The 13,945-nt window shown below is 56.9% G+C and overlaps 1 protein-coding gene across 1 annotated transcript in view; it reads right to left on the bottom strand.

The window, feature by feature from the left end:
* Positions 1–202: 202 nt before the first annotated feature.
* DDX11 (DEAD/H-box helicase 11) overlaps positions 203–13,945 on the bottom strand; it is a 31,483-nt gene continuing 17,740 nt past the window's right edge. The window contains exons 10-27 of the mRNA XM_060164355.1: positions 13,103–13,255; positions 12,289–12,335; positions 11,895–11,974; positions 11,001–11,045; positions 10,833–10,900; positions 8,100–8,138; positions 7,817–7,928; positions 7,548–7,679; positions 6,948–7,060; positions 3,626–3,698; positions 3,203–3,306; positions 2,459–2,608; positions 2,129–2,197; positions 1,910–2,010; positions 1,478–1,562; positions 1,124–1,202; positions 793–947; positions 203–695 (exon numbers count right to left, since the gene is read on the bottom strand). Coding sequence (XP_060020338.1) covers positions 666–695; positions 793–947; positions 1,124–1,202; positions 1,478–1,562; positions 1,910–2,010; positions 2,129–2,197; positions 2,459–2,608; positions 3,203–3,306; positions 3,626–3,698; positions 6,948–7,060; positions 7,548–7,679; positions 7,817–7,928; positions 8,100–8,138; positions 10,833–10,900; positions 11,001–11,045; positions 11,895–11,974; positions 12,289–12,335; positions 13,103–13,255 — 1,635 coding nt within the window. The 3' untranslated portion in view covers positions 203–665. The remainder of the gene's footprint in view (positions 696–792; positions 948–1,123; positions 1,203–1,477; positions 1,563–1,909; positions 2,011–2,128; positions 2,198–2,458; positions 2,609–3,202; positions 3,307–3,625; positions 3,699–6,947; positions 7,061–7,547; positions 7,680–7,816; positions 7,929–8,099; positions 8,139–10,832; positions 10,901–11,000; positions 11,046–11,894; positions 11,975–12,288; positions 12,336–13,102; positions 13,256–13,945) is intronic.

The raw sequence follows: 13,945 nt of genomic DNA, 5'->3' as shown, positions 1-13,945 counted from the left end.
CCTCCAGTGCTGGTGCTGGTGGGGAGGGAGGGAGGGAGGGAGGGGCCCCTGCTTTGGAGGACCTAGAGCCGAGCCGGGAAGCTGATCCTGCTGCAGGGCCAGGAGCGGGCCTGCAGGAAGACCAGCAGGCAGGAGTGGGGAGCAGTTCTTAGCAACTCAGAGCAAGAAGGTGGTTAGGGTGAGCAGAAGCCCCGCGAGAGGGTGAAAGGCCTAGAACAGCTACTTTTAGTGAGAAAGGAGAGGGAGGGCGGGCCTGCCCCACCTCACCTCTAAGAATGTGGATACTGAGAAGCAAGCAAGGGCGGAGGTGCTGTGGCCTCCACAGTCGCTCACAAAGGCCGCCGGGAATCAGGTCAGGGAGCTGGACTCCGGGCCGTGCCGAGTGGAAGACAGGCTCAATTCCAGGGAGGGCACCTGCCCTGGGACGGGCCCAGGAATGGCGGGGCACTGTTCCTTCAGGATCAGCCTCATTTTCTCCTGTTGGCTTCTCCACCTATTCCTAGGTCCCGGCAGCCCACTGATTCCAAAAGGGGGCTACCGCGCTCGCCACCTGGGCTTCACAACTTCTTAGGCAGGATCGCTGCAGACCAGGCCCAAGACAACATTTCTAGTGGGCGGGGTGAAAGGAGGGCCTGGTGACCAGGCAGTGGTGCAGCAGCCATCTGTCAGGAAGAGCCAGACTTCTCTCTGTGAAACTGCGGAGAGAGGGAAAGACAGGGAGACACCGGCTGGGGGCGGGGTGGGGCTCGGGGGTGGGAGGGTCTGGGGATGAGAGAGAAAGGCAGGACTGACCTTCCGCAGAGCAGCAAAGGCAGGGCCAAAGGTGGCTTTGACCTGCACGCGATCCCGGATCCAGGCCGGCAGCTTTGCCAGGATAGGAGGGCGGGCGTACCGCTGGTCCAGGAGCACGATGCTGGCAAAATCCTTCTGATGCCTGATAGCCCTGCCTGGATGGGGACAGAGGTTGGGGGTCTGAGTTAAACCTGCCTCCCCCCACAGTGCGTTTCTACTGTGTCCCCTTCCCCTTGCTCAGCGCTCGGGCTGGAGAGAGGGCAGGTGAAATCCCTCCTTCCTGTCGCCTCACTCTCCAGCCATCTCGCCAGCAGCGTCAGCCCAGGCTCACCTATGGATTGGTTGACGGCCTTCATACACAGGTTCTCCACCAACGCCTTCCCAGGGGGCACCTGGCCTGGGGCTCGGGGCTGGGAAGGGCAAAGGAGGTGACCCGTCAGAGCGGACTCTTGCCTCCTCCTAGTGTTCTCAGTGACAGTGACACAGCCGGGCTCTGGAGCGGGACCCGTGGGCCTCGTGGGCACAGCAGCCGGCATGATAGGTGATGGCATGGAGAAGCTCAGGGGCTGTGGAGGGGCGTCCCATCGCTCTGGAGCAAACGGGACACACACGTCCCAGGGCAAGGGGGAGTCACAGCCGTGGGGTGCCCCCTCCCTTCATCCTCCGAGGCACTGGCGGTACTCACGAGGGTCTGGTCCAGGTAAGCCATCTTCTCCTGCAGCTCTGCAGACCTGATGCTGGGGAAGGGCATGCCCACCATGACCACACACCTAGGGCGGAGGCACACGCGAGTCACGGCAGCTGTGCGGTGCCCAGGACAAGGGGGCCGTCCTCACCCACACCTCCACTCCACTTCCTTCCGCCTCTCCCTCCCCTCGTCCCTACCACCTGGAGAGGGTTTTCTCAGCGGAGATATCCAGTCTAGACCAAGGAACTGAGTCCTGATCAAGTTAGGGGCTGCCTGATTTTCCACCTGGCCCCAAAGGGCCAAGTCCAGAGTTGTTGCATCCGTGCGCCTCGCGGGTGACGGGCCTGAGCGGTCAGCCCAGGTGTGGACTCCGAAGGTGCCAGATGGGTGGGTGTCAGAGCCGCGGGAGACGGGAAGCCCACCCCTTACCGGCCAAGGTTGTCAGAGAAGTTGATGCCTTCACTCATCTTCCCTCCGACCACGGAGAACATCAGGGCCCCTGTCACCATGCCCCCTGCCTGGCCACAGTGCTGCAGGAAACACCCAGCCCAGAGCTGCAGAGCCAGGGCGTGGATGCCAGCCACGGTGCTTTCAGCTGCCAGCGCCACGTGCCCTTTGGACCCAAGGCCTCAGAACCACACCTCTTACCTGAATGCACCTGGAATACTCCAGCAGCACCTGCTCCACCTGGTTCACTCTCTGGGGCTCCTGAAATATCTGAAGGTAAACATATAATGTCTCCCAGAAAAGGGTTCCAGAATGCCTGGGTCTTGGGTGGCTCTTGGCCTTATGTTTTCCAGACTGGGGACTGGAGAAGCCCACAGGGCCAGGGCCCTTGGGGACATCCCCTGGATGGTTATCAGGGATTGGAAGCGGGGGTAAGGAACTAGCGGAAGCCCCCGCACGCAAGAGATCCAAGGAGGAGCTCTGGGTGGCAGCGTCCTCTCGGGTGGGAAGTCCAGCAGAGCAGCCACTCACCTTCTTCCTGACAGCCAGGCGGGCCAGCAGGCCACTCTTGTCCCAGTGGGCGTGGACCTGGCGTTGGTACGCATAGGAGGGGAAGAAACAGACCACCCCTCCCGGCACCACGTTGCACAGGTTACAGAGGATGCGACCCGTCTCATCCATCTAGGGAGGGAAGACAAGGAACCTGCCACGGAGCCATTCCTGAAGCCCCCCAAAAAGGCTCAAAGCCAAGTACAGCGACCCACGGGTGACTGCGGGGGAGCACGGCCAGGTGGCTCCCCGGGGCGGAATGTGCCACCCTCCCTACCAGGCACCGATGATGCTTCTGGCGCCTGGCAGCACCTGTGACACACCACGTGCTGGCAGAGCAGAGCCAAAACCCACCGTGGGCTGCCGCTCAGTCCACTGTTCTCCAACTCCCAACATCCTGCTGGGGATCAAGCCCCGTCTGTGACAAATCAGGCACTGAAAACCCCAGGCATGCCACTAGAGGTGTGCCCCCAACACCCGCATTCCTGCCCAGGCGGAGCCCGCAAAGCCAGACGGCAAGAGAACCAAAGGCACTGAGCAGCCTGCTCGTGAGGCTGGAGATGGCTCAGGCCTTCCGTGGCAAACCTCTAGATCCTGCCCAGCCGGTGCCAGCTGGGATGGAGGGCCCAGCGCCTGAACGCTCGGCCCGGGGCAGGGCGCCCCCAGCCCGGAGCCTGCCTCCTGCCCCCGCAAAGGCCGCGGGAAGGCAGGCTGCCTGGCACGGACCATGCGAGGCAGCTCTCTCTTCTGGTACGTGAATTCCAGCTGCTGGCTGGAGGGCCCGCTGCAGATGACGAGGGGCAGGATGTTGTCTGCAGGGATCACGTGACCTGGCGAGACCCAGTGAGGCTGAACTGGAGTCGACTGTCCCGCAAGGCAGAGTCCAGGAAGAGCTTCCCCCGACCCTGTCTTCCAGACTAGGAAGAGCAATTCACAGCCCCCGCCCCCCACCCCGTTTCCACATGGGACCGACTCGGCGATGCCCAGGCCTCTCCGTGCAGACACAGGGGACGCAGAGCAGGAGAGCCCGGAGATGGGGAGCTCGCGAGGAAGCTGCCCTCTTGTGGCCTCAGCCCCTGGGCCTGATAACAGCACACGGCTGACAGTGACACGAGGCCCAGCCCCGACACCCTGGGCATGGGTCCTCACCACAGGAGAACTCCACCACGCGCTCAGCTTCCACCCCGGCACACGCCAGCAGCTGCTCCCGGAAGTCGGACACCTGCAGACCACAAAGCCAGTTCTGTCATCTCCCAGAGGCCTGGGCCAGGAGGCGACAAGTACGTAAGAACAGAAAAAAGAGGCAAAAGGAAAGGCTGGTAACAGATTCATTAAAAGAAAAAAAAAAAATGATACCCAGTGTTGGCAACCTCATTTAAACCACTTGTGGGAACAGCAAGAGAAATTCAGCAATTTGAAACAGTGGTTCTAAACCCTGGCTATACTACAAAATCACCACTCGGAATTTAAAACATATATATATGGTCAGGGCCCAGCCCAAACTACTGAATAAGAATCTCTAGTGGGAAGACATATGCATTTGTATTTTTAAAGAGCTCCGGGTTTTCACCTATCAAACTGGCAAAAATCCCAAAGTCTGACTGCTCTCTGGAGAACCAGGCATTCTTATATGTTGCCTGTGGGCCACAGGATAGCATGACTCCTGTGGAAGGGGAATTTGACACTATTTAACAAAGTAGACATATGTTTACTTTTAACCCACAATCCCCTATCTAGGCATCTCCCCTGAAGTACAGCTCCACAAACCAAACATATGCACAAGGACAGTCCTTGTGAGGTTATCCGTAACATTCTGCATTTCAAGAGAGACTGGCCGAAGGAGCTCCCTATCTCCCCCAGCAGACGACCATGCAGCTAACAGAAGGAACGCAGACCACCCTGTGCACTGCTAACGTGTGATCGCCAGAGCATGCTGGGAAGTTAAAGCTGACTGAGCTCCCCTTAATGTAAGAAAGGAAAGGGAGGGCTTCCCTGGTGGCGCAGTGGTTGGAAGTCCGCCTGCCGATGCAGGGGACACGGGTTCGTGCCCTGGTCCGGGAAGATCCCACATGCCGTGGAGCGGCTGGGCTCGTGAGCCATGGCCTGTGAGCCTGCGCGTCAGGAGCCTGTGCTCCGCGACGGGAAAGGCCACAACAGTGAGAGGCCCGTGTACCGCAAAAAAAAAAAAAAAAAAATTAAAAAGGAAAAAAAATTTGCTCATCTTTGCAAAAAAAAAAAAAATTAGAACGAAACACTGGAGGAATAGACCAGTAGCTAATAAAAATGATTACCTTTGGGAATGGGGAACGTTTGAAGAGGGACAGAGGTGAGACTCTCTGAATACGTCTTGCTATATAGTTTCGACTTTTGAACCATACAGATGTGGACATTTTTAAGAACATAAAGTAAAAAGGCAAACTAAAATTGAAAACAAAAACTGAAAGCCTACCTCCCTATCAAACTCAGAATATAGCCACACAGAGAAAAGCTTGACTTCAAGTGACTTTGTATCACTAATGACCACATATCCTTAGTGGGGTACTTTAAAGGCAAAAAATAAATGCATGTAAATGAATTCAATCAGTAGTTTCTTGTTAGAATACTGGTATAATTTTTTTTTTGTTGGGGGCACACTGTGCTGCATGTGGGATCCTAGCTCCCCGACCAGGGATCGAACCTGTCCCCCCTACACTGAGAGTGCAGAGTCTTAACCACTGGACCGCCAGGGAAGTCCCAGAATACTGGTATAATTTTGAAACTATTTTAAGTATATTCGAGATAGAGCAAATAAGTAATTATGTTAATGTGATAAGAAATCAAACTGCAGCGTAACAGATACTACGTAAGGTCAAGTAAAATGACTGATTTTGATACAGAAATGTCACTGTGGACTCATAATGTCTGAAAACTATTCCCTAGGTCTGTCCCCTGAAATGGCCTATAAACGGTGACGACCCAGGAGCACTATGAACGCCCTAGCTCCCAGATGTTGGTTTCTAAGTACCAATCCCCCTTTGAAGAAACCAGGGCACCCAGGACAAATGAATGATTCCAGGTCTGGGGCAAGGAAAGTGTTAAGGTGAGCCCGGGACATTTTTTGTGCTGAAAGCAGGGAAGCATCCCAAGACTAAGGGGGCCATGTCAAAGGGACCAGAGCAGCATGAGGGGTTGCCACAGGCCAAGTCTCAGAAAATCTGAGCATCAAAAACAGCGACTGTGGACTTCCCTGGTGGCGCAGTGGTTAAGAATCCACCTGCCAATGCAGGGGACACGGGTTCGAGCCCTGGTCCAGGAAGATCCCACATGCCACGGAGCAACTAAGCCCGTGTGCCACAACTACAGAGCCTGCGCGCCACAACTACTGAGCCCGCAAGCCACAACTTCTGAGCCCACGTGCCTAGAGCCCATGCTCCGCAACAAGAGAAGCCACCGCAATGAGAAGCCTACGCACCGCAACGAATAGTAGCCCCCTCTCGCAGCAACTAGAGAAAGCCTGTGCGCAGCAACGAAGACCCAACGCAGCCAAAAATAATTAAAAGACAACAGCAACAAAAAACAGCAACCATAAATGATTCTAATACACCAGTGAATAAAAGTCTACTTCTACACACAAGAAAGAAAAATGGAAAAATAATACAGCTACAGGGGTGACTCTAACAGGAAGCTGAGGTTGGGAGCTGACGGCTTGAGGAGGTTGAAGAGCCTTTGCCTTTCAGCCAGTGAGTCTTGGTTCTAAGACACATCCTAAGGAAGTGACCGCTGTGCAGAGATGCAATTGTATCTCCCACTCTACCATTTAAAACAGAAGAACTGCAAATCGCCTAGATACCTGACAAAAGAAGGGTGGTCGTACGTAACATATTCACATACGGAATGAAGTGCAGCCAGAGTTGGGCAGGATAAATGCATATTTGCTGACAAGGAAAAATGCTGAAGATGCTTTGCTGCTGAATGAGAAAAGCAAATTATAACAGCAGCATGTGGAGATACCATTTTTGTTTTTGTTTTTTAAATATGTATGTGTATTTGTAAAAACTATGAGTACAAAGACTATTGTAACGATATACACCAAAATGAATTTTTGCTGGTGGAATTATGATCTATTTCCTGTTTTTGCTCGTCTCTGCTCCCTACAATGAAAATATAAGAGTTTCCTAAATATGTATACTAAAACTTAAATTTATAAAAGAGAGAGAAGGTTGTATCTATGGTGGGTACAGGAATGGAAAGGCACTCCGTTCTGGGTCTGAAGCTCCAGAATGGCTTTCTCTGGAGACACCAGGGCAGGGCAGTGCCCACCCCACCCCAGACCCAGCCACGAGACAGAACAGCAACGCCACCTGGTGGACACTGCGTGGCTGGCTCAAGCTAACCCCCTTCTGGCTGGGGGACTCACAGGATGGGAAGAGGCCTGATGCTACATCCTCCCCATCCCAGCAGCTGGGCGCGAGAGGCTGCGCCGTGTCCTTACCGGTTGCATGGTACCCCCTGCGAGGACCACCGCCCGGCATTCCTTTACCACCTGGGCAAAGTGCACGGCTGGATTCAGGAGCAGGAATTTGAGGCTGCTCTGACTGAGGCTGCCTAAAGAAAGAGAAAGACAGCTACATGGAGAAGGGCAGGTGCAGGCCCAACAGAGACCTCCATCTGCCTGAGACAAAGGGGATGTCCAGTCGGGTCCATGTAGAAGCCATAAGAGATACAACTTTCTCTTTAAATTAGACCCATCTCATCTCCAGGACAACCCTGAGGTAGATGGCAGGACTGTCTCCCTTTTCACATGAAGAACTGAGATTTAGGGAGAAACTGGTCCAAGTCATGCAGCTCATAGGGGATGGAGCCACGACTCCAACAAAGCCCACCTGACCTTCACACTGGGCTACGCGGAGTCTCTGGCAACCTCGCCCGAGACCAGCCAGCAGCCCAGCACCTCTTCATCCCTCCTCACCCCCTCGACTACTGGTGTGGGTCACAGGTGGCCAGTTTTCACCCATTTCTGCGTCCCAAGCTGGTGGGGTACCAGATGGGAAGTAAAGCAGCCTGGCTCCAGGCTGGCTCCTCCCGGGGTTACCTTGACGGCTCAGGATGACCCTGCCATCCTGGTTGGCAGTGGTGAGAGCTGCGAGGAAGCCTTCGATGTGCATCAGCGGGGAAGCGGGCCGCGGTGCCCTGTCCTCCCCCTCCTCCGCGGGGGCTGCAGGAGCTGCACAGAGCAGAGGAAGGAGGAGGGTCTGGGAGCCCGGACAGCAGGGGGCTCCCTGCACCTGGGCTAAAGCCATCCTCCGGGAAGACCATGCGTGAGTAAGGCTAACTCTTGCCCAGGCTCCCCCTCTGACTCACCCGCAGTCACCCCCGGCTGCAGGCTCTGCAGGAAGTGCTGGAACCCGGACAGTTTGGGCTGCTCCCTGGAGGGCGCCAGGACCGCCCCGTACCTCTCTGTGAAGCCGAAGAGCTGGGACAGGGATGAGAGCAGTGGTTGTGAGAGGGAGCCGGACGGGCCCCTCCCGGCCCCCGGCGAGCTGCCGCATGGTGAGCACGGAGACAGGGCGTTCGGAGGTTCGGCAGGCCAGGAGAAGAGACGCACGGAGGACAGCGACGGGGGCCCGCGCAAAGGGACACGTACCTTTCTGCTGACCATGCTCTTTTCACAGTAGCGCTTCACCTGCGAAAGCAAACCCAGCCAGAGGCGCCGGGAAAACAAATCCAGCTGGAGAAAGCCACCTTCCAAACGACAGGAGCAGGCCCACGCCACCCCCCAGGGGCCCAAAGAGCCTCTTGTGGTCGCATCACCCTCCTGCCTGAGGCCTCCCCTCTGCCACTGTCCCCCCGCTGCGTGTGCATGCGCGCACACACGCACACACACGCGCGCGCACACGGTGCCCTGCCACAGAAGGGACTCGGCAGCACAGCACAGCCTCTCCTCTCTGAAGGTACTTGGTGATGGCCACGTCCCCTCTGCTCTCCTGCACCATGACAGCAAAGCTGGACCTTGAGGATTAAGAGGTAGTTTTTTAAAAATCCTACGAGCAAAAGCACAACACAAAAGGGAGAGCTGGGGCTTCCCTGGTGGCGCAGTGGTTGAGAGTCCGCCTGCCGATACAGGGGACACGGGTTTGTGCCCCGGTCCGGGAAGATCCCACAGGCCGCGGAGCGGCTGGGCCCGTGAGCCATGGCTGCTGAGCCTGCACGTCCGGAGCCTGTGCTCCGCAACGGGAGAGGCCACAACAGTGAGAGGCCCGCGTACCGCCAAAAAAAAAAAAAAAAAAAAAGGGAGAGCTGGGCTAGGTCAGGGGCACGTGGAGGAGCTTGGTTGTGAGCACAATGTGCAAGATGAGGGGTGTGGAGCCCCTGAAGATCTCTGAAAAGGGGCCATCTTCCATTAAGATTCACTGGGGATGAGAAAACCATAATTCAGAAAGAGTCATGTACCACAATGTTCCTTGCAGCACTATCTACTATAGCCAGGACACGGAAGCAACCTAAGTGTCCACTGACAGATGAATGGATAAAGAAGATGTGGCACATATATACAATGGAATATTACTCAGCCATGAAAAGAAACGAAATTGCGTTATATGTGTAGTGAGGGGGATGGACGTAGAGTCTGTCATACAGAGTGAAGTAAGTCACAAAGAGAAAAACAATACCACATGCTAACACATATATATGGAATTTAAAAAAAATGGTACTGGGACTTCCCTGGTGGCGCAGTGGTTAAGAATCCACCTGCCAATGCAGGGGACATGGCTTCAAGCCCTGGTCCAGGAAGATCCCACATGCTGTGGAGCAACTAAGCCTGTGCACCACAACTACTGAGCCTGTGCCCTAGAGCCCATGAGCCACAACTACCGAAGCCCGTGCGCCTAGAGCCCATGCTCTGCAAGAAGAGAAGCCACCGCAACAAGGCGCCTGTGCACCGGAACAAAGAGTAGCCCACGCTCGCTGCAACTAGAGAAAGCCTGTGTGCAGCCATGAAGACCCAACACAGCCAAAAAATAAGTAAATAAATTTAAATAAATAACGGTACTGATGAACCTAGGGGCTGGGCAGGAATAAAGATGCACACAGACGTAGAGAACACACTTGAGGACGCAGTGGGAAGGGTAAGCTGGGATGAATTGAGAGAGTGACATGGATTTATATATACTACCAAGTATAAAACAGATAGCTAGCGGGAAGCAGCCGCATAGCACAGGGAGATCAGCTCGGTGCTCTGTGACCACCTAGAGGGGTGGGATACGGAGGGGATATGGAGATATGTGTTACGTATAGCAGAAACGAACACACCATTGTAGACTAATTATACTCCAATGAAGATGTTAAAAAAAGAAGATTCACTGGGGAACTCCCTGGTGGTCCAGTGGTTAGGACCCCGTGCTTTCACTGTCGAGGGTGCAGGTTTGATTCCTGGTCAGGGAACTAAAGACCCTGCAAGTTGCGCGCTGTGGCCAAAGAGAAAAAAGAAAAAACGTCACCGGACTGTAGTCTGTAAAAGAGACACGAGGCAGAGAACAGGACCAGAGACCAGAAAGGAGCGAGCAGGGCAACCGCCTGCTCTGGGGCAGCAGCTGTGGGATGAGAGCACAGGGTCAGGGCCTGGCAGCGTGTGGATGCGAGGCGAGGGGGAAAGGAGTCCAAGCCATTCGGCCTGCCGCCCGCCTGGTGGGGGATGGCAGCGACCAGGCCAGGGGGCAGCTGGTGTGAAGGGGAAGGGGGAGCGGGGCCTTGAGCCCACACAGCCGGGTCGCCCTGGGCTCCACCGAGCACCACCAGCACCCTCGTGTGTGCGGCGTGCTGTCCTCCTCAGCTGGGGAGCCTGAATGACGTGGTGCCCCTCCCTTGGAGTCACGGGACCCACGCGCTGCCTTGGACACGGTGCTCTGTGTCGTCAGCAAACCAGACTCACTAAGGTGGTCTGTCAAGCGACAGAGCCTGTGCCCCATCTGGAGGGAGCAAAGGTTGAGGCTGGGCCCAACCCAGGCCAAGCACCCCAGCCGCGCTCTCAGGCACCTCAGCCCGACAGCTGGATCGCAAAGTCATTCGTGCTCTGCCCAGCGCCCGGGAAGACTGTGCCCGAAGACAGGTGGAGGGGAGGCACCTGCGAGCGTCCGCTTATTACACAGAGAGGAAGGCACGGCTCCCCGTGACCCTCCGCCCCAGGCTGAAGACTGCCCTCCTGCGACATGAGCTGTGTGTGAGGGTCAGGTGCAGTAACTCTACAGACCCTCGGACCTCGAGGCTGCTCAAGGACAGAAGGAATTTCCTTTCTATTCCTTCCACCGTCTTAACGCTGTTCCGCCCACAGGGGGCGGGCAGAAAAGGAACCTGGATGTGCCACACAAAGGTGAAAACCTACCTTGAACAGGTTGATGTTGTCGATCTGGCTCTGAAAGAGGAAGTCGCTGACGGTCTTCAGCTCCGTCCCTAAGGGCAAACAAGCGAAGGGCCCTGAAGCCCTCGCTCTGAGGACCGTGGCCTTCGCGCCCCAGAGGGCAGCTCAGAAACGGCTCCCACCTGCTCTTACCTGCCTGAGACAGGCTCTGGGTATTGGGGCTTTGCTTAACATTCCCTACAAAAGAGAATCAAACAGGTCAGGACGGGGGGCCTCTGGCCCCCATCTTCCCCCCCTGCTCTGTAGTTATTGAGTAAGAACGCTCCTATCTGAAGGGGTCTTCTGCCATTTACAGCACCCAAAGGCCCCACGAAGGGGGCAGGGGGGCCTCAAGGTCTGACCCACGTGCACACGCAGCCCGAGCCTGGCGATGTCATCCTTTCCCACATCCTCCGAGGAGGCGGCGATAGGGACGCCCCACTCCACACGGGCGCCAGCAGGAGACGCCCAGGCTGCACGGCAGAGACCCAGTGAAGAGCATCAACGTGAGACAGATCCCCCCGAAAAGCCCTGCTGCCTTTCTGCCCTTCAGCTTCTATAAAAGCTTGCATAGGAACTGCCAGAGGGAAGTCGTGTGGCTCCGAACGATGCCAAGAAGTGTGGGCCCCGGAGCCAGAACACTCCAGTCCCTCTCACCGGGCTCACGAACCACAGGCCGGTCACCTCTGCTCCGGGCTTCAGTTTACTGGCCTGAGGGTTACCGTGCCTGCGCCGCCTTCCTCACAGGAGCACCCGAGTCCCGAGTCCCATCACTGTGACGTCAAGTGTCATACACACATTTATATCACAATATATTATTATTACTGCCACCTGTGGGGTCGGGCCTGGCAAAATAAAAAGGACTCAGAACAGGGGCAAGTCAACCAGGGCTCTAAACAAAGGTCTAAGGCCGGACAAATAAGAATTTTCTAAGTCAATGGCCAAGGCGATTCCTGAGAGACAGAAACCCCAGGGGTCCTGCCTGGCGTCCGGGGAACGGAGCCCAGCAGGCTCGGCAGCTGGCCGCAGGGCGGGGATGCTCCTTACCGCCCAGCACAGTCACGAACTTCTCCAGCACGTACAGGATCTGCTTGATGTACATCAGGTTCTTGGCCTTCAAGCGCTTCCTGGGGAGAAGCCAGTGGACATCGGCGGGAGGACCCCGACTTCCCCGCCCGGTGCTGAGCTGAGGCCCTCCTGTCTGCTGTCTTCCCAACTGGGTCATGAGCTACACACACTCTCCCAGAAGGGCGGCTCACTGTGGCCCAGGGCCTGCACGGCCTCCTGGGGTGCACGCCTAACGAACAGGAGGCGAAAGCACGCTGGCCCCCATCATGCTGGGCCCGGCCAGATGCTACCCCAGTGCCTCCTCTCGCAGGCTGGCTTTGGGGTGCTGAGGCTGAGCGGGGCCTTCCCAACCCCTCGGGGGGCAACGTCTCACCCATATCGTTCCATGTACTGGAGCAGCTGGGAGTGGGCCTGGCAGAGCTGGGGGGAGAACAGAGAGCAATGTGATGGCAGAGCAGGCCCTAGACCAGCAGCCTGGGGCCGTGCCAGAGATGCCCTCGACGATGCCTGGACAACGCCAGCCCAGGACACTTGGGGGGCAGTCGAGGTGAAGGGGCGCTGGTGCAGCGGCATCCGCTGAGGGTCAGGGAAAGGGGAAGACGATGACTCGCAGATAACGAACGTCCCTGCTAGTGCTTCCTGGGGTGGGAAAGATGCTGTCTGCTGGGAGAGCCGGTTCCAGGCAACCATCACGGCTCAGTCCAGGCCAGCCGGCACTGGGCAGTCCAGGGGGTGGGTGTCCCGTGGGCTTGAGGGTCAGAAACCGCTGGTCAAATCCCAGGCTGACCTCAGGGGCAGCGCTTAACCCTCTCTCAGCCTCCGAGTCTCTACGTAAAACAGCCACCAGCCGACGCAGAGTCAGCGTGAAGATGTGGTACAGGGCACATAATGGGCAATGAACAGCGGCTTTCAGAAACCTTGAGCATCCCTCAAAGCCGTATCAACAGTAACAACCAGCTGCACAAGGACCCCTGCGTCTCATCCCACCATCCGGGTCACGGAGACCTAGTTAGCAGCACCCTGGCCCGGAGGACTCTGGGCGACACAGGCTGGGGAGAAGCAAGCGAAGCGCCCGCTGCCTGGGCTGGGTCCCGTCCTCAGTCACGCTGGGGGGCCCCGGCCTCGGCTCAGCGCGCCCGCTGCCCCCCGCGGCAGGCCCTGGCCTGAGAAGGCAGAGGCCGACCCACCTGGGAACCGCTGACCTCCACACTGTGGATGCCGGTGATGGTGTCGATCAGGTTGTGGGCCTCATCGATGACCACGACCTGGCCCTGCAGCCGGATCCCCGCCGCCTGCCGGGCGGCCGCGTGCAGCAGTATCTGGTAGGGCAGCACCACCAGCTGGAGGGGGAGAGGCGGCCTGAGGTGGGAGCAGGACCCCTCCCACAGTGGGCGGGCCCAGCCCCCGGAACACGCGTAGGCCGGCACTCCGGAGAGAAAGCTAGAGCAGCGCACTGTGCTTTGAGCTGGAGAACCTTCCCCGGAAAGTCTTATGTGGAACATCAGCTACAGAACAGATAAAGCTGGAGCCGACTGCACTTCCGCGTGGACCAAGGGCGGAGGGGCGGAGGGGCCTGGAGCCCCTGCTGCAGAGCCCCTTCTGCGCCCCCAACGCACCAAGGTCCCTCAACACGCCGTGACAGCACTGGGCCCAGAAAGCAGCCCCGGGTTCTGGCCCTGGGGCCGCCACTTCCCAGCTGTCTGACTCTGGGACAGTCAACCTTTCTGAGCCTCGGTTTCCTCGTCTGCAAAACGGGCTTGAGGAAGTCTATCTCAAATGAGGGTTAAGGGGGGGAGACGGGGTAACAAAAATGAAAGCACTCTGTCAATTTCTTAGGTGCCGTGTTGTTATGACGATTTTCCAGTTAAAAGGATACCGATAAAGTGAAAATCCAAAAAACTGGAAACTTAAGGCCCAGGTTTTAACACTGGCTCCGCTACTCATTTGCTGTGAGAAAACACATCAATTTAACCCTTCTGGGCCCCGGGGGTCCTCACGTGTAGAATATGAATAATACCTGCCTTAGCTAT

The sequence above is a fragment of the Lagenorhynchus albirostris genome, chromosome 11 (genome assembly GCF_949774975.1).
Source record: "Lagenorhynchus albirostris chromosome 11, mLagAlb1.1, whole genome shotgun sequence".
Classification (NCBI taxonomy): Eukaryota; Metazoa; Chordata; class Mammalia; order Artiodactyla; family Delphinidae; genus Lagenorhynchus; species Lagenorhynchus albirostris.
Note: the sequence above shows the minus strand (reverse complement) of the source record. Positions and strands in the feature narration are given on the sequence as shown.